Below are 22,308 nucleotides of genomic sequence, written 5' to 3' on the forward strand. Positions count from 1 at the left end.
TATGAAAATTATACCTGTGAGTATCTATGAAGTCATTATACTCAGAGTTAGGGTCTATCTGTTCAACCGAGGTCTGGATCTCTCTATGGACATTCACGATCTCTTCTGTTACAAGACTGGTAATCTCGCTATACTCATCCAAGATCCCTTTTCTGGAGAAGAAAAGAAATTCTAGTGTATAACATGGCACTGAAGGCACAGATGGCATTAAAGATGCTTCAAACTTTCAATTTGCTGTTTCTACAAATTCTTGTTGCAACTGGCTCAAAAGGGAAAAATAAGACAATATATTATTCAAAGAAATAACATATCAACTGAGGCCTTTTCTTTACAGGCTTAGGCTGGCTCTAAGACCATGCTTCTTGTACTGATTTCGGTGCATAGCTAAACCAGAAACTGTAGAAATTAAAAGGAAAAGGAATATATAGAGCTCACTGATGACAGCCTTCTTCACAAAGAACTTACCATGCTTGTTATAACCTAAGTAATGATTTTCACGTTCCGACTGACAAAATAACTATATTCTGCCATAAGGCAAAATGGGTAACAGAATAGTGTGCACTTCCTTTAAAAAATGGTTTTACTTCATTGTTTTAACTATCTTTTCTTAATATATTTATATTATGATTTGTCATTCAGACAAAAAAAGGCATAAATCCCAAGTTAATATATATTTACAAGAAAACAGAAAATCAACCGAGAAGTTTCTGTAAGGAAGTACAAGCCACCAATCTTGTCTTTACCTGCTTCCAAGAGTGGGAACAACCAAGTACTAAACAGAGAGGTGACATTGTGCCACTAGTCTTAACAGCATCCTCCAAACACCCTCCTATTCTCCTTTTAGCTTTCCTTCATAATGTACCTTCATAATTATTCCCTATTTCATTTTTATCTCTGACAAATTTGATAGCTTGCCAGGATCTGGAGCATGGTGAGCTCTCAAGAAACACTGATGAATTCTGGCTAGCCCAGAGGAACATGTAGAGAAAAAAGTATCAATACATTTTTCCTGAACAAGATCTCAAGTTATGTTTTCTCTGCTAAAAAAATTCTGATAGGTTTTTTACAATACTTTTTTTTGAGGAGAAAACAGACAAGGGAAGGCATTAAATCTCACCTTGCCTGTGAACATCATGTGTGAAAATGTTACAGAAAATAGTTCATGGAGTGTGATAAAAAGATAATCAAATATCAGCTAAAGTGGTGCCATACTGAAGAGAAAGGGAATCTTTATGAATTACAATGACAATAAAAAAAAGGGGAAAAAATAATTAGCAATATTAATCTATACTTTTTCAAGTTTAACAAACTAATTCACCTGCAAAATTAGGATTATTAAGCAAGTATGTTTCACACAGAAGGCCACACCAAGCTCTACACCTGAAATCAGCAACTCTTTTGTACATGTAAATGTCGATGTAGTGAGAAAAATATTTTTCACATGTTTTTACTCCAGGGTAAACTACAATCACAGCTTCTTATTTTCAAGTAATCCTACAAATTAATTAGAATACTACACATATAAAATTGTACAAGTTAAAAATATATAAGAATACATCTTACAGGGCTTTAATCATTTCTTCTTGCATCTTCTGTAGTGAATCAAGTAACAGAGGAAGCGTAGTATCATAATACTGGTGCTGATGTAATTGTGCTCCTTTCAGTGCCAACACATACTGATTATGCAACATATGAAGCTTCATAGTGGCTTTTTCACACCGATCTTTGGCTTTCTCAGTCTCCTTTCCTAAGAGAAAACAAAACAAGAATACATGTGGTGATTTAAAAGTATACAGACCTTTAGATGACATCAATCTAGTAAATTTATGACACACTTGCAGCTCTTTCTACAGTAATTTTTTTAAGGTACTTCTCTTAAGAAGGCAAAATCTGACCGTTTTTAGATAATTAGTAAGATCAAATGTCTAAATTTCCTAATTAATAAACCAAGTTAGAAAAAAAGTTATTTTCCTTGAACAGAAATGTGAGAATTCTTTATATAATAGTATATGAAAACCACTCTCGATACAAATATAAAAATAATAAAACTATGAAGAATAAAGAAAGACTCTCATACACATGACTATCTCCAAGCTGTTCTTTTATTTGCCTCAGAGCAAATAAATATTTTTAATAAAGAAAGAGATCTCCTACTATGTCAGATTCATGATTCATTTAAAATCTATTGTTTATTGTGAGCAAACATTCTTATTCCTACGTATGATCTAACATATGCAATGAGCAGCTTTTCTCCTACAACTTTAACATTTCCTTATCACATCGATATCCTGACCAGGAAATTGGCTCTAGTCTCAGCTCTACACTATTAGAGATCAGCAGTTATCAAGTTCATGCTGATGAGACCAGTTTAGTGTTGAACTGCAGATACTTCAAGAGGTCACCTACTCCACTCTTTGCCACAGTAACTGCAAAGCTATGTGGGACATAATATCAGCACTGTTTCCAGTACAAATGCAAAACACAGCCCCATGTTAGCTACTGCGAACAAAAGTAACTCTATCCCACCTGTAACCAGAACAGACACATAAGCTTTTACTGACATTCTTGCTGTCTTCTTGATATTATTTATGAAGTAACTCATTACTTTTTCAGGAACTAAAATAATTTTAAATGAATCCTGTATCTGAAAATATCAAGTGCAGAGTCACAACTACCTGCACAGATAAACATATACTAACTAAACCAATCTCATTAAGACCACTACATTTCTTATAAACTTAAAATAATTTATGTAATAAAAACCACATCTACTTCTTATCACAAAGCAGTTTAGAAAAAAAGAAAATGGAAGCTAAGTGACCAAACAGTGGTTTGAAACCAGACCTTGAAGAGCTGTGTATGAGGAATACACAAAGGACTATGAACTCCAATAAATCAAAATACAGACACACACAGAAGGCATACTAAAAAAAAGTTGAGTGAAAAACTTGTAAAACAGTAATAAATGCTCTTTCATATACATTGGAGTCAGCAGCTTGTTAGAAAAAGTAAACTACAGTCACTATGTAAAAGAAGTTGATAGGACGAAAATATCTTTTTTTTTCTTCTTTGGTCACTACGAAGACCTTCACAGGTTTCCAGGCTGAAACATTACTTTATGAAAGAGTCAATGAATCTCCTTGTTCTGAGGCATCAAAAGGAGAGGTTAGAGAATAAATGAAATAGTAAGACACTATGAGGACTGGATTGTTCTTAGCTTTGGAACTTCAAAATATTACAAATAGTTTTCAGAGGATGAAACAGACACTCAATGGAGTGCCTCGAAAATATCAGTTGAGCTCTGATAGATAAAGATTATGATGAAAATGCTGTCTGAAGGCAGCAAATATGGGAACCAAATGTGAAAAACTCAAGAAGAAACCTTGAGAGCTACTGATTAAAACTCGAAATGGTAAATTATAGTGTGAATATTTAGGGAGTTGCATGTGGGGAAAAAACCTATTCAAGCTTAGTAATCTGTTGTAAGATTACTGAATGCGCACAGAAATGAGATCTTGGGGCGAGTACAGAAAGAGTGATGGAAATGTTAACTAAGTGTTCAGCTGCTGTTGGATACAATGTTATTTAGCAAAGGAGTATCATTATACCACTGATTAAATCTATCTAAAAGTATGCAGTTTGTTGATCTCAAGGATATGTGACACGCAAAGGGTTTAGAGAAGGCCATCAAGCACAAGAAACGCAAGAAACAAGGAATCCAGAAAGAATGACTAAAATGAGGACTCCTGAAGCACTAGGAGTCTGAGAAGCAATGTGTGAGAGGAGACACACAGTTAAGAGGCCTACACAACCTCTTTCCATGGAAAAACCATATGGCATTATATGGAAATAAAATGCAGTTTGCTAAAAACATTCTTCTTCAACTAGCATGTAGATGTAGCTAACCTATGCAATCTTGGTAAAAGTGATCATAAGCACAAAAAACTTACTGCGGTTTAATAGTGAATGGACAAATGTATGCAAAAAAAAAAAAAAAAGAAAAATCCTGAAAAGGTACTAAGAACTACAGCAGCACTTCTGACTCAGGAACTCCCTAGGTAACAAATTACCATGAAGCTGAGGCAGATTTCTGTCTGTTTGTACCCTTGTATGGCTCTCGAGACACTTGCTACCTCACTGCTGTCAGCTACACTTCAAACATGGATTAACAAAAATCACTTTAAAAGGATATTATATCTGTCATTTAATTGAAAACAATCTGACAGCTGACCTAATTTTTGTATGTGGAAGGAACAGTTTTCTTACACTACAGTTTATCTAAGTTACTCTGCACAACAGAGACAAAACACATCTCCAGAGCTGTCACCAGAGAAGTATTTTTCATTTTGGTATGAATGAAACAATTCACTTTCAAAATTTCTGCAGAACTGTTTTGGAGAGATAACATTCTCAAGTCTCTCTTAAAACTTTAGAAAGACATAACAGGTTTTGTCTTCAGCAAACAATCAAAAGTCATGTTTCATGAGGAGATTAATTTTATTTCCTCAAAACAAAACTAAAAATCACACTATTTATTTCTACATTAAATTTAGATCATTTGAAGAGGGAAAAAAATAATCTATCAAACAGAATAACATCCCAGAAGTCAGATATCCCCAAATGCACGTCTGGCACCTGCACAGCAATGTGAGGGGATGGCACACAATCCCATTTTTGCATCCGCCTTGAGGACTAAATTCCTCCTCTACATACATTATTCCTGAGCAGAACCCCCCAATGAATTTCAGAATATCATGCAGAAGTATCATACACACTCGTTTCTAAATACAGTAGGCTACAGTGCCACCCTGGTCATCTTCAGAGTAAAACATACACACTATAAGGTCTTTCTGGAGAGGGAGAGGCACATCGAACATGGGGAAATAACGGAAGGTGACTGAAGAGGGTTTGGAGGGGAAAAGGTCATGTAGCAGTTACAGTATTGGGACTGGATGAAAGAGGAAAGGAAAAGCAATTGGACGTCAAAGCATCAAGTTTTGCATGCCGTTCCACTGGGAGACACGTTGTCCAGGGGAATCAGGAGAGAGGGGCAAGGTGGCAGCAGAGGGAAAAGTGCTGCATTATTTCTTGGGTTTATTCTGTGTTTGGCCATTCCTGCTCAAGCATGCCCTAGGTTAAATAATCCAAAATTACCTCCATACGTTATAGTTCAAGAGCTTAAACCTGCAACTTGTATGTGGCATGTGTTTAAAATACATCCCATATCTGCTTTCAGCTTACCAAAAGTCGGCACTTGTGAAATTATGTAATGTACCGTCAGTACAGGCTTCTGACCCATGAACTCCAACAAACCACGTTCAACAGTTAAACTAAACTGAAAATTTACACTGAAGTTATCACAAGTACATAACTAAAGACTTAAAAATACTGTGTACCTTTCAGAAACCTCATTAACAGCTAAATGATCCCATTTTACCATCTGTTTCAAGGTCTAAATTACTTTGCTGTACATTATTCCTCAGCAGAACACCTCAACTAATTGCAAAATACATCAAATTATCATATTCATTCAACTTTAAAACAGAGCCTTGGACCTATATTTAATAGAGGGAACATAGTTACAGTATTACTTCCATATCGTAATTTATTTTTTAAAGTAGCAATATGCTACAATATGTGTACTCTGAGGCAGAGTACACAGTTGTTCTACATGTCAATTAGCACTGAGGAAAACATCCAGTTTCCTTTATCTGTATAATGAATTTCATAAATAGATCTAATTATAATTCTACTGCCATCAGCTGTTGACAAAACTCTTTTATGTTAAAAGAAACTGTATACAATATGTCATGCCATAAACAGTACTGGGAGGCTTGCAAAATTCAGTTATGAAAGCTTTACATTTACAAAGAAAAGGCTAGTATGCTTTTTAAATCATTCTAGACTCTAGTATTTCAATTTCTATTAGATTCTTGTGGCCTAATAATCACCTAGAATGGAAGAACAAAATCTGGATGGGACAACCAACTAAGATGAACTGAGAAAAACTTCAGTTCATAATGTTCACTTCATCTTTTTTTAAATAAGCATCAATACACAGTGCAAATGCCTCAAAGAAACTGTCCTACAGAAAATAAATATTGCGAATACAGAAAGTTTTCATACATATTTTGGATTTAAAAGAAATAATTACACTGAAGAGTTTTTACCCCCTTACAATTTTTTCTGGTTAGACCTTCAGCAATTCAGAAGCAATGACCAAGTGTTCATAAAACATTCAATAGAGATCATCACAAAAGCTTAGCTCACAACAGATGAACTAAATTTCTAGATTTATAGCTCCTGGCATTGAAACATGACCTTTTGGCTTCAGTGCACAATGAATGCTGTCCAATAACATCCATCTAACAAAGAATATCATTTTACTACACAAGTCCATTTTTTGACGATTAATTTAATTTACTTTCAAAAGGAACCAAAAACACACCTGACATGACAATAGAGTGCTATATCCCTCCAAAGGAAACACAGTAAGAAACCTTAAATAAGCTAGAACTGTGAAACAGACAAACAATATAAAAATTAGAAGGACAAGCTGAAGACCTACACATGAGTAACAGGAAGGAAGAAAATCTTTATACATAAATAAAACTATGACTAACAATTCCAGAGAAACTCTGAGGACTAGAACATATGACAAGAATTCACTAACTCATTCTGTAGTTCTGGAGGTGCAAAAAGCAAATCCACACAAATTTCCAGGTATGGGTAAGTATAGGGAAAAATAGTAGAGGCAATGACATAATAAATGTGGGCACCAATGATACAGTACCAAAAGTGACTACAGAGCTCTGGGGGTAGCCATGAAGAGCATGGGAGCCCAGGTTGTGTCCTCCTCAATCCTGACAGTGAAGGGAGAGAGTGCATGGAGGGTACTGACAGTAGAGGCCCACAAAGGGCTGCTGAACCAGTGTTGTCAACATGGTTTTTGGTTCTGAAACCATGGAACCCTGTTTGTAGAGCACCATCTGCTTCATAGATAGGAAGCACTTTACTAAGCAGGGTACAACTATTTTGCCAGTAACACAGCCCTTGTTAGGAGGGCTTTAAGCTAGGAATGACACGGGAGGGAGAAGGTGACCCACAGTCCTGAGGGAACAATGGAGGAGACTACTAAGGAAAGGGCATTGTGTGGTAAGATGGGAAGGGATCACAAAGAACATGAAACAGGGCTTGAATGGGGCCACCTTCAGCAGGTACAGGTGGGAAAGAAGGTTCCTACATGGCACCACTGTAGAAAAAGCCCCCAAACCCTCTCCTCAGTGTTCTGGGGTGATACTCAAGTGCCTGTGCATTACCACAGTGTGGTGAATAAACATGGTGGGTCAGTTATCTGTATACAGTTGTAGGGCCAGGATATTGTTGGGATTATGGAGGCAGGACTGGAGCTTTGCAATGGACATTTACGGACTCTTGGGGAAAGACAGGCCAGGAAGACAAGGAGAGGGAGCTGCCCTTTACATGAGAGAGGAGCTGGAGTGAATGGAGCTCTGCCTGGGGATGGATGAGGGGCGACAGAAATCTTATGGGTTAGGATTAAAGAGAGGACAACAAGATTCCATGAAAAGCTACGAAGCTTGGCTTCAGAGTTCTCTTAATTTTCTGTATTATAACCTTATTAGTGTACCACAGTATTTGATTTCAGAAAATTTTAAAATGAAAAAAAGAAAGAGAGGAGAATCAGGGCTTTTGCCTGTTTTTTCTTCTTTGTTTTTTGTTTTTTTCAAAGGAAGCGACAATCCTCCTCGACAAAGTATACAGATCTTCAGCATATAGTAATGTTTCAGACAGAAAAAACTTTTCTTTTTTGTTTGCTTTGCAATCTTTTATTTCTGTAACTACTAGCATTAAACTACAAAACTGTCAATGCATATAGTGATCTACACATTTTCCAATGTTTATGATTGCAGTTCTTCAAATAATTTCCCAGAACAGCATCTACCTTTCCATCTACATATTTCTCAGCACTTCCAATAACAGAAGTAATTTCTCAGTATTTTGCTGTCTCCACAAATTTGTTTATCAATAACAAACTTATGATACAGTCACTTCCTTATTTACTTCAACTTTGGAGACACGTATTTTCACAGAGCATTATTTAATTGTGCCTGGAAAAGAATACCGCATTACATTATTTGTTTACATTATGCTACTGAACACATTCTTTATACTTATGAATGAGATAGCCATGGCTTTCAAATAGGTCTTCTTTTAACAACACATTTTTTTAAAACAATAAAATATGTTTACATTAAAAAATTCTAAAGCTTGACTCAACTGATCCCTCAGGCTGAAAGCAGAGCAAATACGAGTGGGACGCCAGCATGATCCTTCTCTTAAGTGAATTTTAGTATGGACTAAGCACTTAAATTACAGTAAATAGTTTTAAAACCTCGATATGACAGAAAAAGGACTACCCTAATATATCAAGCCAATAAAACTATTTATATTCACATTAACTGATTTCCAATACTGAAGATTATGTTACACAACTTACAGTGAGTTCTTGAGAAAAAAAAATTTTGCTTCCTGCTTTTGGAGGAAACTCTTTAATTTCTCCATTTTTTTATAAAGCATTTCCTTATAGTTTGTTCAAGTTCCAGAAAGCCTGTTCCAGGGTTCAACCATACTCTCAATAAAGAAATGTTTCCTAATGGCAAGTCTGAACTTCTCTTGGCCCAGCTTTGAGCCATTCCCATGTGTCCTGCCACTGGATCCCAGGGAGAAGAGATCAGAACTGCCCTCTCCACTTCTCAGGAAGCTGCAAAGAGCAATGAGGTCACCCTTCAGCCTCCTTTTCTCCAAGCCAGACAAATCAGAGGCCTCAGCCTCTCCTCACAGGACATGCCTTCCAGCCCCTCTATCAGCTTAGTTGCCCTCCTCTGGATACATTCAAAAACCCTCATGTCCTTCTTAAATAGTGGGGCCCAGAACTGCTCTCTGGTGCTCCAGGTGAGGCCCCACCAACACGAAATACAGTGGGATTATCCCTTCTGTTGACTCTCTGGCTCTGCTGTGGTTGATGCACCCCAGGATGGGGTTTGACCTCCTGCTGACTGGTGTAGAGCCTGCTGTCCACCAGCACCCCAGATGTCCTTCTGCAGGACTGCCCTCCAGGTAGATTTTCCCTTACTTAACAAATTAATGACTTCAAATAACAAATGCTTTCCAAATGGGAAAAAAACTGTTCATGTGTTCTTAAAGAGTTCACATTTACAGAATACCAGATCTAAACTTCCAAGTTAAGAATTAGTTCAGCAAAGTTATCAGCTTAATGTTAGGATAAAAAAAAAAAACATAGCATAAAAATAGCAAAAATGAATGTGCAATCTTTTCAATTGTTGTCAGATGTTTGAGCTACTAAGCACCTCTAGTAAATTCTCTCAGAACTATGAATGCTGGTCTGTGAGAACTGAGGCGAGCACATCCTGCGGCTGCATGTCTATATTAAGTGGAAACAATGTGCCCAAGCTGGTCTCACACTCCATGAGATCTCTTTGCATCCCCAGGGTTTCCTGCTCTAGAAGCTTTATTTTACACAGAAAAAAACCGCCCTACCCCTTCCAAGTATCAGTAGCATATGAGTTGAAACATTTACAGTAGAGCATTAATTTGAAATCCATGCAGTCTGCTGACCTCTTTGAATAAGACAGACCAGTTCAGCCAGTTCAACCATTTTGTCTTAACAATGTAAGAGTTTCAGTCAAAACTAAGCTCAAAAATATCCCCCAAGGAGTTTCCCTCATCGTAGAAACAGCTACAAGTGCTGAAAATGTAGCTGTATAATAACAATTTTATAGTTATCTCAGAATGAATGCACCAGCCACCTAATAAGTATTTTCTGGCCACTCGGCTATTACAAAGAATAGTAGGACAATAATTTGATTTAATGAAAGCTTTTTTAACAGCTCCCTTATTTATAATAGCTGTAGCTTATGCTGTTGTGCAACTTCAGTATGTACCACAGAAGCCACATCAATTCTGAAGTATTAAATCACAGGAGTTGCAGGGACCGAAAAATATTCTTCCAGCAGATGGAATGCTGTATAATGTGCTTGGTATACTGTTAATATTTCTGCTCTCCTCTAAATCACAGTGTTGTCAGGGAACACAAGCCTAGGGAAATAGTGTATAATATTTTGTATGCTGCTGTAGCAGCATAAAATGAAATTATGATATTAAATACACTAGAATCAATACATTTTTCTTTTACTATTTACTTCAGATCCATTATGCCACATAAGAATGTTGCAACATAGTTTCTACATTCAATCAGTAATTAACTAGAAATAAGAATACAATAAACACCTGTAACAAATATATCTACATGAAAACTGTAATTTTTCCTAAAGATTATTTTGTATTAAAATTCAGTATGAACTTCCCAAATCTACCCTGGCTCTATACCAACTTGCAATATTAACTGCTATAGCAGCAACTGTTTCACATTTAAACATCTAACACCAAAATCAGCTACAAAAATAGATGCTAAGTTTTAAGAATTAATGCTTCCCAATTTTTTAAAAAGATGTAAGGAAAAGAGTAAATTACTGTTTATTATTTCATGTAATCATCATTTCCTTATTTATATAGCAGTAAGTAGTGTTTAATCAAAAAAATCAAGGACAAAAACATCTAAAAGTCCTATAGACACACACTGAACTATACTTAATAGAGACACACAATTCTGCAGAAACAAAAATAATTGCAAACAGCAAACTTAACTGGAAGCAGTTACTGATCCAAAGATTCAAACTGTAATGGCATATCACACTTGATATTAGCAGTTTTCCTACAGTCTCCATTTTGTATTCTTAACATTCTTACTTATGAAACTATTCCAGAAGCCTTGTGACTTCTTTAGCCAAACAATGCCTTTTCCTTTTGGCACAAATTTTGGCTCGATGTGTTTTTCTGCAGCAGCAACATCAACATGCCACATTCTAATTACCTTGTTACTCAGCATCATCGATTAGCACAGCATCGTAAACTCAGACTTGTATACACTCTAAGAGTGTTATTTTGGATTGAACATTGTACAATGCTTACATAATTTTTTTTCCTCATTATCACAGACCCAAAAGATTTCACAAGGCTGTCCATTTTATTATAGAAAAACAATATAAGTTTTTACCTTATATTTCGCTCCAATGACCCCTGCATGCCCTATGACTCCAACATGGCCTAATGCCCCAATTCTGTACAGGAACATGCTCTGTGCATTCCCCATACATATTTTGTGGGAGTTTTAAACAAAGCTTTCTAATCCAGAGGCTACTGTAATCAATTTGTCCATAGAGTCCCAAAAACTGAAGTATGCCTCATTAAAGAGGCACTGGACTAGTTCAGCTTGCTGACTTTATCCCCTCTCAGCCTGTTTTCTCTTATCATACATGAAAAAACCAGAAGAATGAACAACTGGGAAAAAAAAGTAAAACACTATCAACCAAATGAGTAACACCAACCAGACTGCCTGACACCTGGAGTTTCCATGCCCAAGAAAAACCAACCAGACTGCATTTGTGATTGCCACGGTACTCACTGGTCCAGAAAGGAGCAGCTACGCATGACTAAATGGGGTAAGGGCTAGAATAAACAAGATAAATCAGTCACTTCTGATATGGAGACAGCATGCACTGGTGCCCACAACAAGGCAGTGCATTCCAGCCTAAAGTGCAGTGCAGCCAAGGCTCAGTGGTGCACTCTCTGCAACACAACTGTCCCACTGCTTCCTTTGGTGCACAAGCAGAAGCAGCTCTAGCAGAGGGTTCCCTAGAGCATCTTCTGAGCCAGAATCTCAGACACTTTGATCTTTCTCCAGATCTCAAGAGCACAAAGTCTTCCATAATGAAGCTCCTGCATCCTTCAGAAAGCAGTTCCCTTTTCCTGACTAAAAAACTATCCAAAAATTCCCACCAGCTGCCTCACCCATTGTGTTAACACAAATAAAACCTGTAACCAACCAGTATCATTATTCAATCCTTAATACTTACTATTCTTTCCAACGGTTCTCTTATAAGGCTTTCAGTAAAAAGTGAAAACACCTGTAACCCTGCTTTAGGGTGTCAACACATTAATTCAAAGTGATTGTTCACACAGCTGGTAGAAAGTATAACTCAGAGAAATTCAAGTTCACCTGAGAATATTTTCTGACTGCAGAAAATCATAACATTACTTTCCACTGAATAAACTTTGCCAGTCTTTACCCTTTTCAGTTAATATCCTCTGCCATGTATATTTAGCCCAGAATCCTACATCACTTTTAAAAACTCAGCTAGAAAACAGGGAAGCAATTCTCTTCACAAGGTGAAAAACCACTTGTACCTCTTTCACTAGCAACTCTAGTAAACTCATCCTCTCACTAGAAAATGGCTTCGCTATTCCAAAACAAACTGGAAAAAAGTCACTAAATTTCAAAATCACTAAACTTGCAAAATAGAGACACTTCTCAGTCGTTACTTCGTGTGACTTCCATTCTTCTCCTGCACACCAGCTCGTACAGGTGCTGCACGAATTTGCAGGTAATTCAGCATGCACAACTCCAGGGGTAAAGGTAAAGCTATATGTCCTAAGGAGTAGTTGTCCCCATCAGCTACAGAGAGGCAAGGCCAGTCACTGCCTTGGAGAGTTGGTTTTCCAGAGGAACATACTCTCTTGAGAACAGCATTTTACACAAATGGACCTGGACTGGTTATTTTAACACAATTTTTGCAAGAGCTGGTGACCAGAGACTTTAATTTTTTTTTGTTTAACAAAATGTTTTTCAGCTTATTTTCAATACTTGGTTATGCCCTCCCACTGTTCTGGTAAGCATTTTTCCTTCCATTGTTTCCAGTAATTCTTGAAATCCTGAAAAATTGAACCAGTTTGTATATTAACAAAAGTAGTATTTCTTAATAGCACATAATTCGAATAAGCACTCCTTACTGAATAAAGAATAGCCTGGAATAATGAAGCATTAAATTTTAGGACTTCCTTAACTTTTCACTTCACAAAACAGTCTGACAACATAAGAGCTCAGAAACGCTATGAAAACACCAGAACTTAAAAAAAAAATTCCAGCAGCTCAGCTAACCTGCAGCTGATACACAAACTGTAGTAGCTCATCAACTACATAAGTATTTGTAAACAGGAACACGGCCTGGGATTTAACAGGAGAGAAGCAATTCTGCAACTTTTGGGAGAAAAACCTGCAATATATTTAAGGATGTCAGTGTTTGCCAAAACAGATTTACACTTAAGATTTTAGGGGAAGTGAAATTAGGTACGGATTATAATAAGACAAACACTAAATGGAAGCCTGAAAGACAAGGTCAAAGAAAACCACAGGACATGTCTTAAAAATAGTTTATGTTTGCTGTCTATCTAAAGAAACATTAATTCAGTTAATCAAAACCACATCAAAACATCACAGCTGCTGATAGCCAAAACACTCTTTTATTTCAGTGGGAAAGTCTGGTGCTTCAGGAATGGAGAATGACCAGACTTTTAATAGGAAGACAAAATAAGACAGGATAAAAATAACATACTAATATCAGTGCACTCTATTAAATTTTCCATTTTACATACTATATATCCCCATGTTAATTAGTTACCTGGGGATAAACCAAGCACCAAAATTAAAGTTACATGTAGAAGACAGGGAACTGGATGAAATGAACAGCTGAATATGCATTTACATCTTTAAGTGAATATGAATATCAGTAAAAGAAAAGAAAAGGCAGTTGAACAGTGCTTAAAATAACTTCTCTTATCCCCTGCTGTTCTGTCATTACATTCACATATCAGCTACCACTCCAAATTTTAGACAAATTTGGAAAGAAACAGTCTTTCTCTCCACAGTGATAGTTACTATAATTACACTACAACAAACCAAGGACATTAACTGTTATTCAGGCAGTCATACAAAAACTTAAAGATGGATCTTGGAAATATAATGCCATTTAATTAATGTTCACTAAAGAAAAAAATATCTTAGAAGGATACATAATATTTCAATACATAATGGAACAAAGGCCCTCCTTTATCTAATTATTCAAGCACAATTCAACAGGAACTAAAGTCCATGCAGATTGGACACATCATTCCCTAAAAAAAAAATCTCAGTGTGCAAATGACTTATTTTCCTCTTTTACATGAGGCTGGCAAAGGTCTGATCTGTTATACTCACAAGAACTGACTGTAATCAAGTTACTCAAAATAAAAAAACAACCCTGTTAGATTGTACGAGTTTTAGCAGGTTCAAAAAAGGTACTAATAAATAGACAAAATTAACTCAAGTCATACCTTTAGCCACAGCTTCTTTATACTTTTCTTTGGCAGAATTTACTTCTTTTATTAGTTGTCTATAGCTAGATTTTAGTTTCTCTAGTTCTGTCTTTGTGACCTTTAAGAAAACAGAAATATAAAAAGCATTAAAAATACTTATTCTTAACATACAAAATTACTCTTAACATTAGTGAAGGAGAATTAACAAGATTCATTATCCAAAATAAGGATGCTACCACTTTCCATTGGCTTGACATAATACTAATAGGATATCACATGGTGCAATTACACGGTGCAAGTTACATGTTGCAAATTACACAGTGAAAAATCAAAATCACTAAATGCATGGAATTAAATAAGAGGCCTGAAACAGAGATCCCCATCCACATCAGAGTAATTAAAAATATGTTTAGGAAACCCAGCTAATCATAAACAGTATTCCAGTTCAATTACAAGAGAATAAAACATCAAAAAGATGCTTAACAAATCATAGTACATTAACAGGTCCTATGCATAGGAAGGATACCCTTTAGTACCTAAAAAAAAGAGCAAAATAGAAGAATTTTTAGATATTACACTTCATACCAAAAGACTAAGGAACAGCAACTACACATGAACCACTCTATCAATTGTAAAACTTAAATCCTTAAAAAGGAAAACCAAGTGTTTTACTGTCCTTAAGAATTTTCCCAAAAGGATTCCTCACTGTAGAGATGTCTAGAACAAGAAAGGATCACACATACGAATTTCACCTAACCACTTTTTTCTGCCAGCATATCCTAAACATAGGAACTACACAGACACTGATGTTTACACAGTTTGGATACTGTCCTGGGAAACAACAGGCATACCTCTGTGCATAACAAAAGTAAAAATAGTACCACAGAACATGTGAAGTATTTTGCATTTCAGGGAATCATTCTGTAAGTGCTCAAGGTACACAAAACCTTTGAATAAACAATGTCAGCTAACAATGGGAGAACATATCATATCTAACCAGAATGCTATTCAAATGTTTCTTGGGAAAATCAGGGAAGGAAAAATAAAACCAAACCCAAAAAAACTCAAACCAAAAAAACAACACAAGCTTATTAATCAGGATCCAAAATATTTTCATGGCTATGCAGCCTAGAATTAAATAGAGTCAATACGGTTCGTAAATAAACATTTAGTGAGTGCTCAATATGCACTATATTGTTTGGAAAAGCCTTACTTAAAAGACAGTTTTTTTAGAGACTTTATTAGAATTTAACCTATTAACAGAAGAAAAACCATTTTGCATAGTTTTTTTTAAAAGTATACCTGAGTTTCCAACAATCTTACTCCATTCAGCCTCTCTTTCTTATATTTCTTTTTCTATTTCTGCAATTCTCTATAACTTCTATTATTTCTAATGTGTTCTACCAGTTTTTCCCTCCTCTTCCATCCTGACTATTTTCAGATCCACCAATCCATAAGTAGCACCAAGGGATTATTTGGCTTGGAAACTTTATTAGATAATGGCAGCCTACTGACCGTGCACCAAAAGAGATGTAGTCCCCACAGTCACTACCTGGGGAAGATGTCAGAATTGCAGCATTTTATGGAAGTAGTCTTATTACAGAAAATATATTTAACTTAATATATGTTTAGTTTAAACACAGATTTAATTTCTTATAAATGGCCCAAGAATCTTATACTCATCAGTCCATGTCAATTGTGCTGCATTACTCATGTTACATTTTAATTATGCCACTCCAAAGCCCAAATTCTCTGGGAAGAAAGAAGAAACAGTGCTTTTCCTTCTCTCTGCAGACCTTTCACACTATCAATCTGATTTTTGACATTTGCAGCTAAACTTCCCCCAGAGCATCTGAATGAAACTGTGATTTCTGTCAGCTTTACTGAGTAGATACAGTGCTTTCAACATAAGCAGAACAACTGACAAGCCATGGAAAAGGCCCTGAAGAGCTTCAGCAGCAGCCTCGATGTTTGGCTTATACTTGATTTATAGTTTAGAATACGGACTAGAATCCTGTCACCACCCAAAACAGTCTGGACTGTAAAGAGCACTCATTAACCAAAGTTTACAGTGCCCTGGTTCCAGGAATGTCAAGAGTGGAATGAGAAAAAGAGGAGAGATGGAATAGAGAAGCATCATGCAGAATAATTCTCTACTGGAACAAGAGCATTTCCAGTGCTATCTGTCCACAGAAATTTATACAGAAGAAATCTCTGCCTCGTCAGCAGGCAGGAGAAAAAAAAAGTAGGGAAATTATTAAAATTTAAACCAAGCATTCTACATATCACACATTACTACTTTTACCATAGCACAAACAAAAACAAAAAATCTAAAAAAATCCACTCTCAATTTATCACTTTTTAAACACACATAAATCATTTTATAAAGCACAGCTGAATAAAATACCTTGTACATCTCTGCTTCAATTTGTTGGTGAACACCCACGAAACTCTTCTTAACTTGCTGCTTATCTTTGATCATCATTGTAAGCCTATGCAAAGGCCCAGAATTAAGATCCTCTGCATGCGTCTTCATTATTTTGCTCAGTTGTTCTGTTTGTTGTACCACGAGCAGCCAAGACTATTAAAAAAAGCCAGAACAGAAAAGCATTTACTTATTTCAGCTTACAATTAATCAAACAATTAACATGAACTGTGGGAAAAGATATATCATTTTTTAAAACAATTTGGAAAAAAAATCTTAAACTTATCCAAATGCATTTGAGATCCTCCTGCAAAATCATGCCTCAAACTTACTCATAAAATCATAAAAAAGCAGCAGGGACAAAAATACCATACTGTATGTTTACCCTTCAGTCCTAGTACTTCTGAACACCAAAGAAAGCATTACAGCCTTTTTCTTTAAATACATTCCTGACACCCCTGACAACCATGTTCCCATGTTCTTTGTTCTCCTGTTTCTCAGCCACAGTTACTCTGCCCAAGCTGACTTCTCTGCCCTTGTCCAAATACCTCACAGTAATATGCGTTTGAGTGGTCAGGGTTTAAGAGGATACCATCATGTCAGCTGCTTCTTGAAGCTGACAGCATCAGTCAGGCTGCCAGTGCCACATACAAGGTGCTAAACAGACAAAATACTCATCTGTTACAGTGACCCAACATCTTTCTGTACCCTTATTTGGACTGGACTCTCTGTCAGTCAGTTTTCAGGCCAGAGTAATGTGTTGTATGTGACTGAATACAGATACACATCTACAGATAACACAAACATGAAATTAAACTTCAGTTCAAACAAAAGCCTAATATACTAGTTTTACTAGCATTTATCTTGCTGAAACAGAAATCAACCTTAGATCAAAACCTTGGAAAATTAATTTGTTTCCTTACATCCCATATAAAATGATATATACATAATATTTCCATCTCCATACGAAAATACTGCAATGCAAACTGGATTCCGGAGAACTAAACAAAAGACAACTAACTCCCTTTTATATTGAACCATCTTTAACATTTCCTTTAGCTTGTAAATATCTCACAGACTGGCACAGAGCTCTCTAGACTGTGGTGTTGTAAAACATCACAGCCTAAAGCTTCCCAGCGATGGCTGAAAACCATTTCACCTCTCCATTACAGAACACTTTCCAAATGACAGAGGAGCCACACTGCAAAGCTGCAGAGGAAAAACACATAATTAAACACCTGTCTGAGAGGACTGGGCCTTGTAGTTATAGAAGAGATCACAAAAGTGCTCTCAGAGGTGAAAATGTAGTCAGAGTCCTCCATTTTCTTTAAGGTTGATTTATTACTGATGAGACATGTACTGTTTTAATCCACCCTGAAAAATCACAGCAAAAGCATTTTTTAACAGTACTCAGCTTACAATTCACCAAATGAGCCTTAGTAAGTCAGAAACATAGCAAAAACTTCCCTTTCCATTAAAAACTTTCCTGTTCTTTACATCCCTCTTTCCATCAGGAAAAGATGAAACCAATGTTTCCAGGAGAAAATATCAGTTAAGCCAGATTTCTGTGCTTTGTATGATTATATTTTACTATTTTAAACTGGGAAAAGTAAAAATGAAAATGCTTCAAAAATTGAGATTTTTATGGGACAGAAAAGCAGCTCAGTGGGGCAGCAGAAAAGGTAAAGCATTTCCTTCCACAAAAAATAACCACAATCCATCAAATGCAATAAAATACAACATTGTTTGGTTTAACAGTATTTTTTAGACATATACACACACAAAAGAGCTGTTGGGACAGCTTGGTATTTGGTTTTGATGCCACATAATACTAAAACTTTAATACACAGGTATTTTACATCTTAGGAGATATAAGCTACTAGATTTATGTCCCATCATGTTTGTATCATACTTTTATTCTGTAAAATGTCAGGAAGAGAGAAAAAGTATCCTGAACTAGTAAAACAAATTAAATTAGAATGGGATGAGTAAATTAATCAATAATTCAGACATTTTAACTGACGAAGCCAGTAAGACAATGTGTCACTACACAACTTTAAGATTTGAGGTGTCAGTGAAATTTTAAGGCAAGCCCACACAGAAGATCTGTCAGTAGTATATGAATAATTTTGCTGTTATATAGAGATGTAGAAAGTGAAAATGGCATCTCCCTAAGAGACAAAAAAAAAAAAAAAAAGAAAAAAGGAAGACAAATAATGCTGAACAACTTGAGTGCCTATGTCCAAAACAAAGTTTCAAAATGTTGCGCACAGGCCTCTTTTCAAGCCAAAAAGAACATGGCTAAAGTGAGACCTTCAGCTTTTCTAAAGTTATTTGCTCATAGGAAGTGTCCGTGTCACTAACATGAATCATCCTAGACTGAGCTAGCTACATGAAGGCTAAGGGTTGTTTACACCTTATAATGCTAAATACTCTGATGACAATTCTCCTTTACTCTTCCAGCCCTCATCTGCTATGTTTCATTGCCTAAAAGAATTGCAAGACAGTTTGGGCAGCACTAAGGGCACTAAGAGCAATTCTACTGGGGCAGCAATAGCAAGATGAGTCATATCACCAACAATTCTATATAAAACTTTGAGATCTAACAGGAGAAAGCTTGAAGGAAATACATGACATCTGCCAATTTTAGGCTAATGAAAATGCTTTAATATTTATTTACTGAAATCATCACAACTTCAATAGCAATATCTATAACAAACCCTGTGTAAGAAACATAATTGGGTAACAAGCATTTCAGATATACCACCAAAACACAGAGACAAGGGAAAAAACGCAGTATTTCAACTGACAAGGCAAGAAGTATTGTGGGAGAGGGAGGCAACAACAGAATGTTACAGATAAACACTGTGCAGTGCTACTTTTGGGGCAGCTGAAGCAGCCCAGCTATATCAGCACAGCTTTCAACTCACTGAGTTGACACTCTGTCACTTTAATCCAGTATAAATCATCCTGCTGCACAAGGAGCAGTCCTGTTCCTCATGCTACGCCAGTGCTAGTAGTCAAGCAGCCGCCCCATAAGCCCACTATAAAAACAGTTTTGTCTAAAATTTAACTTGACTCAAAAAGGGTGTTTTCCTGCAGAAAGATCAGGATTCCCGCCAGGCTGAAGGGACTGTGTAACCACTGCTACAGCACAAGGGCCAAGAATTGTGTAAACCATTAAAACAGAATAGTTTTTTCTCTTGTCAGGAGGGAAGGAAGTGTGCTTCATCAGTATGTTTACTGGACTTACTCTAAATCCGAAAATTAGTAACTTGGAGGAGCCTTACTTTCATAAAAAGTCAACGCAGTTATTTCAAATTGGATACAAAATAACTTCACAATTATGAGAAACATCCTGAATTAATGTTTTGTTTTCACAACACATGCTGCAGTGTGCATAACAGTTGGAATGCTAGGCTTTGACTTGGTTTCCTGGTATTTTTCTATTTCTGTCACAAATTCTATATAACGTAAACAATAGTTCCTATTTAACTGTCTTGAAAGAAAAGCTTACTATAGCATACTCGATTTTCAAAACACTTAACAAAGTAGCAGGCTCAAGGCAGGTATGTAAAATACTGAATTTCAAAAATCAGGATTGATTCTGGTTCAGTTATTATTTTCGAACCAAGACTAGAGCTCAATTTCTGCATATTCCACTGAGGAACAAAAAGTAGCCCATTTAAAATGGTTTGGCAACACTAGCTCTCAAGAACCTGAATGAACAGGAACCCAAATGAAACCAAAACAAACAAACAGCACTTTTATTTCCAAGGATATTTCCAAATTCAAAATACTTCAGACTTACCTTAGACACATTGCTGATATAATCCAATTGACAGGTGCTCTCTTTATCTACTTGATTGCAAAGATTCTGTAAAGTGGAAGCATATTCCTTGTCACTTTTTACTCGCATTACCATAAATTTCTTCACCGTTTCCAGCAGTCGCAGTTCCCAGTCTTGAAGTTTTAATAAAGCATCATGAGAATACTTCAGATCACCTCCAAACCCCATTTTTTAAGGCACAATATACCACACAGGGGAAAATACAGGCTCTTCACCACATCTGAAAGGAGAAGGAGATTGATAAGACAATTTTCAAAAGAAAAACATCTAGTGAGACAAAGAGCAAGTATTAATGTCTAAACCCTGAAATAACTTAATCACGAGATTAACCACATACATATACCTCCTCAATATAAGCTGAATGGAGGGTCAGAGCACTGTTTCAAATCAACCTATCTATGACTGGAAGAGATTTCAGGCTTAGAACTGTTCTCCAGTTTCCATTTCTGCAAAAACATACCTTCCTAATTTAAACTACAGTAAAAGGGAAAATACAACAGCATCTAAGACAGATACTAAAGACTAATCTACATATTTAATCAAATAAGCATAGCTGAGAGTATCTCCAGACAAGAGCTGCCAACTGCACTTTTCCACTCCTGGTGACCAGAAATAGTTTTTTCCCGTGTTTACTATCCTAAGAGCACAGAAAAATCCAAATAAAACACCAGCTCTCGGGCATTGCATCTGTGGGAAATGGATAACTAGGTAGAAGCTATTTTTCTCCTAAACCCTGTGTCAGCAGACCATTAAACTTGCAAATTCAACCTCCCAAAAATCAGAAAATATCCCAAACCAGGTTTCCCACACAATTGTAGATCCCCTAGGTCAGAGTTCTTAAGTTCACACAATTTTCTCCTGTCAGTCCAGTCTTCTTGTATCTAAGTGACATAAATTGATAAACAGATAATATATACTGCCTTATGAAATACTGTAGCATAACAGGAGGTCAAAGACACTTGTTAGAGGTGGCTCTGGAACACCTGCATCTGGTGCTGATAAACATGCAGCCACACCATGGAAGACCTGAAACCAGACATATGAGTAATTTCCACACTGCAACTCTACCTCTGGACTGCAGTGCAACCACAATCTGTGTACTGCTTATTCACTAATTCCTGCACTCCAGCAATGTCTTGGGTCTTTTGAACAGAGAAGTACTACTTAAATTAGAAGAGTGTTTTGCACTAACATACATTAACAGATTTATCTTCCTAACAGCTCATTGAAGGAAGTAGGACTAATATTCTTATTTTACACCAAAAACTGAGACACGTAAACTAATATCAACACTGTAGCAGCTAATACTGGTATGTACAAGGCTTAGACAGACTTTTCAGAGTGCCTAGCATTTTCAGAGTATATCAGGTATTCAGAAAAAATAAAGATGTTACTGGCTTCAGTTATCACACAAAATTTCAGGAGATTTTGCAAATCAGAACCTTGAGCAACACTAAAACGCTCACACTGAACATGAAAGACAAAGATTCCCAAAGAGATTTTGCAACCAGACTACTGGCAAAATTGAATAGTACAGCAAAATCTGAACCCAGAAAAGATTTAATGTGGAACTGGTTTGAGACACAAACATACCTTCTACTCTAATCCCAAAAAGATGAAAATACAGTGTGAAATATATTCTGGGGAAAAAAAATCTTTCTCAAAAAAACATGGGAGAATATTTTCATCTTAGAGGAAATAACAGAGATGGCATCACATTTTAAAGAAGCTGGATGGAGAAGTC

General features: G+C 36.3%; 1 protein-coding gene across 4 annotated transcripts in view; it reads right to left on the minus strand.

Annotated features, from left to right (window-relative positions):
* Positions 1 to 22,308, minus strand: part of FER (FER tyrosine kinase) — a 156,173-nt gene that overhangs the window by 116,475 nt on the left and 17,390 nt on the right. For all 4 annotated transcript variants that reach the window (XM_064641023.1, XM_064641024.1, XM_064641026.1 and 1 more), the window contains exons 3-7: positions 20,526 to 20,784; positions 16,697 to 16,870; positions 14,308 to 14,407; positions 1,564 to 1,747; positions 15 to 152 (exon numbers count right to left, since the gene is read on the minus strand). In XM_064641023.1, the coding sequence (XP_064497093.1) occupies positions 15 to 152; positions 1,564 to 1,747; positions 14,308 to 14,407; positions 16,697 to 16,870; positions 20,526 to 20,732 (803 nt within the window). In that variant the 5' untranslated portion in view covers positions 20,733 to 20,784. The remainder of the gene's footprint in view (positions 1 to 14; positions 153 to 1,563; positions 1,748 to 14,307; positions 14,408 to 16,696; positions 16,871 to 20,525; positions 20,785 to 22,308) is intronic.

Source organism: Pseudopipra pipra, chromosome Z (assembly GCF_036250125.1).
Source record: "Pseudopipra pipra isolate bDixPip1 chromosome Z, bDixPip1.hap1, whole genome shotgun sequence".
In the NCBI taxonomy this organism is placed as follows: Eukaryota; Metazoa; Chordata; class Aves; order Passeriformes; family Pipridae; genus Pseudopipra; species Pseudopipra pipra.